Genomic DNA, 3,359 nt, shown 5'->3' with positions numbered 1-3,359 from the left:
GATCTCGTACGATCCCCGGTTTCTGCTGTTTCTCCAACTTCCTTTACCTCCTCTATTTTACCATCTTCTCCGGTCGCGGAGACTTTGGAGCAGGCTTCGTCTGCTGAAGAGATACCCATGGAGAGAGGTTGTCGACAAAAATTTGCTCCTGCTAAACTCCAAGATTACGTGATCAACACAGTTACTGCTGACTCCGATGGTGATTTTACTGATTCTAGTTGGTATCTGATTGATTCATATGTTGATTGTTCTCAGTTTTTGGAGCATCATAGAGCTTTTCTCGCTGCCATTACCGTTGTTGTTATTCCAAAAACGTATACGAAAGCTTTTCTTGATGAGAATTGGCGGAACGCGGCTCTAGTGGAGATTGATGCTTGGAAGAGAGTGGTACTTGGGCTGTAAGTGGGTGTTTACATTGAAGTATCGGGCGGATGGGACACTTGAGCGATATAAAGCACGTTTGGTTGTCCTTGGGAATAACCAAACGGAGGGTTTGGATTACACGGAGACATTTGCACATGTGTGCAAAATGACCACAGTTCGTTCATTTCTTGAGGTGGATGTCTCTCGGGGTTGGGAGGTTCATCAAATGGACGTCCATAATTCCTTCTTGCATGGGGATTTAGACGATGAAGTATACATTCGGTTCCCTCCGGGTTTCCGTACTGATGATAATAACAAGGTGTGTCGTTTACATAAATCTCTTTAAGGTCTCCGTCAGGCTCCTCGGTGTTGGTTTGCTAAACTCTCTAGCACTTTGAAAGAATATGGTTTTCAACAATGTGTGAAGGATTACTCTTTGTTTACTTTTGCTGATACGGACATCCGTTTACATGTTCTTGTGTATGTTGATGATCTTATTTTCACTGGTAGCTCTCGGCAGCTAATTGAGGAGTTCAAGCATTATTTGAGTACATGTTTTCGGATGAAGGATCTTGGTATTTCTAAGTACTTCTTGGGTATTGAAGTCGCTCGAAACTCGACGGGGATGTATTTGTGCCAACAGAATTATGACATTAATTCTGATTCCGGTCTCCTTGGTGCTAAACCTGTTTCTCATCCTCTTGAACAAGATCATCACTTGGCCTCGGCTGGTGGTGCGTGTCTTCTTGATCCGTTTCGCTACCGTCGGTTGGTTGGACGACTTATTTATCTCAGTGTCACTCGCCCAGATCTTTCTTATGCTATTCATCTACTTTCTCAGTTTATGCATGCTCAAAAGGAAGATCATTGGGAAGCTGCATTGCGAGTGGTTCGCTATCTCAAGAACAATCCTGGTCAAGGTGTCTTTTTTCGGGCTGGTACTGATTTGCGTATTACAGCTTGGTGTGACTCGGATTATGCTGGCTATCCTCTTTCTCGTCGATCGCTCACGGCTTGGATCATTCAGCTTGGTGGTTCCCCTGTTTCTTGGCAAACACGGAAACAAGATGTTGTCTCTCGCTCATCGGCTGGCCGAATATCGGGCAATGGCTGAAACGGTTTGTGAACTTCTTTGGTTACGTGAGTTACTTACTGCGCTTGGTGTTGATTGTGCATATCCGATTCCGTTGCATTGTGATAATCAGTCTGCGATATTAGTCAGAATCCAGTTTTTCATGAAACAAAGCATATTGAGACTGATTGTCATTTCATTCGCGACGAAATTGTTCGTGGAGTGATTGTTCCGTAGTATGTTTCGACTCGAGAACAACTGGCTCATATATTTACTAAAGCTCTTGGTCGCAAAAGAGTTTGATGGTTTTAATGGAAAATTGGGTATTTGTGACCATCATACTCCAACTTAAGGGGGATTATTGAGGGATCTAATGTGTTATTTCTATATTGTGTAGATGTCCTTGTGCAAATATATATAAAGTACTTAGGATTTATTCTCATGTATGTATATAAGGGCTGTGCCCGTGAATGAATAAAGAAACCTTTTATACACATTTAGTTTCTTCTCAAGTTCGTTTTGATTACATTTGGTTCCGGTCTTTTAGTTCTAGAGTTTTTTTTTTTGTCAAACGTTCTAGAGTTTATGATCTATAGTTATCGAGAATATTTTGGTTTGATTTCCGAAGACTACTAGAAACAACATAAACAAATGCAATCGATTATCTTAAGTGTTTTTTTTTTTTGGGCTGGAGACAGAGAGCTAGAGATATATAGAAAGGTTGCAACTTGCAAACAAACAAAATACAATAATATTTCTTAGCATGAACCAAAAGGTTTCCTCATAATAAGAAGACCGCAAGTCAAATATAAATTATCCATATCCTGTACAGTTTAGTTGTGATCTTTGGTTCTCTTAGACCATGTGCATCGGTGCAAGTCAAATATAAATTATCCATATCCTGTACAGTTTAGTTGTGATCTTTGGTTCTCTTAGACCATGTGCATCGGTGTCCCATGGGCCGTCCCCCAAGAGTTTTGTTTTAAAATAAATGAAAAATGGTCCATTAACGAAGAAACATATCTTCAAAGGGGACGTTTTTCGTCCGTCGACTTGGCCACGTGGTTGTTTCTGATTGGAAGAAGAATTTGTCTAGGGTAAACACAAAACAATTTTTTGAGAGAAACTTCGCGACTTCTCTCTTCTATCTTGACGGCGAGCCGATCTTCTGTGTCTTTCGAAAGCGAGCCGATCTTCTCACCGGAAGTTCTCGACAAATTCCCGTAGCCAATTTTCTCTCCGGAAGCTGGCCCGATCTTCACTCCCGAAGTTTTGTGTCTTCCGAAGCCGAGACGAGACGACCATCATAGATTTCAAGCCGCGACGATCTTCTGTCTCTCCCGAAGCTTGTCTGGCGGTTCAATCGTCCGAAATAAGGTATTTTTTTTCATCCAATTTGAGATATCGCTGATTATAGGTTCACTGATTATCGCTGTTTATCGAAATAGGGTTATCGATTATTATCGAAATAGGGTTATCGAAATAGGGTTATCGATTATCGAAATAGAGTTATCGATATAGGGTTATCGATTAGTCTCTGATTATTATGGTCACTGATGTATAGGGTTATCGAATTAGTCTCTGTGTTTAGCTTGTTTCAATCGATTATTGTGTGATATTTGATTTAGCTATAGTTTATTGTCTGTTTTGAACTCAACAAAAGTAGTTATCGAATTAGTCTCTGTGTATAGCTTGTTTCAATCGATTATTGTGTGACATTTGATTTAGTTGTAAACTACTCTCTGGTTTTAACTCAACAAAAGTAGTTGTAAAATATCGGATTAGTCTCTGTGTATAGCTTGTTTCAATCGATTATTGTGTGATATTTGATTTAGTTGTAAACTACTCTCTGGTTTTAACTCAACAAAAGTAGTTGTAAACTACCGGATTAGTCTCTGTGTATAGCTTGTTTCAATCGATTATT

General features: G+C 40.0%; 1 protein-coding gene across 1 annotated transcript; it reads left to right on the top strand.

Annotated features, from left to right (window-relative positions):
* LOC109132504 (uncharacterized mitochondrial protein AtMg00810-like) lies at positions 118 to 1,477 on the top strand. Its single transcript, XM_019244137.1, has 3 exons — positions 118 to 387; positions 581 to 682; positions 791 to 1,477. The coding sequence occupies exons 1-3, from the start codon at positions 118 to 120 to the stop codon at positions 1,475 to 1,477; spliced, it is 1,059 nt and encodes a 352-aa protein (XP_019099682.1).

The sequence above is a fragment of the Camelina sativa genome, chromosome 4 (genome assembly GCF_000633955.1).
Source record: "Camelina sativa cultivar DH55 chromosome 4, Cs, whole genome shotgun sequence".
NCBI lineage: Eukaryota > Viridiplantae > Streptophyta > Magnoliopsida > Brassicales > Brassicaceae > Camelina > Camelina sativa.
This window is presented reverse-complemented; position numbering and strand designations above follow the sequence as displayed.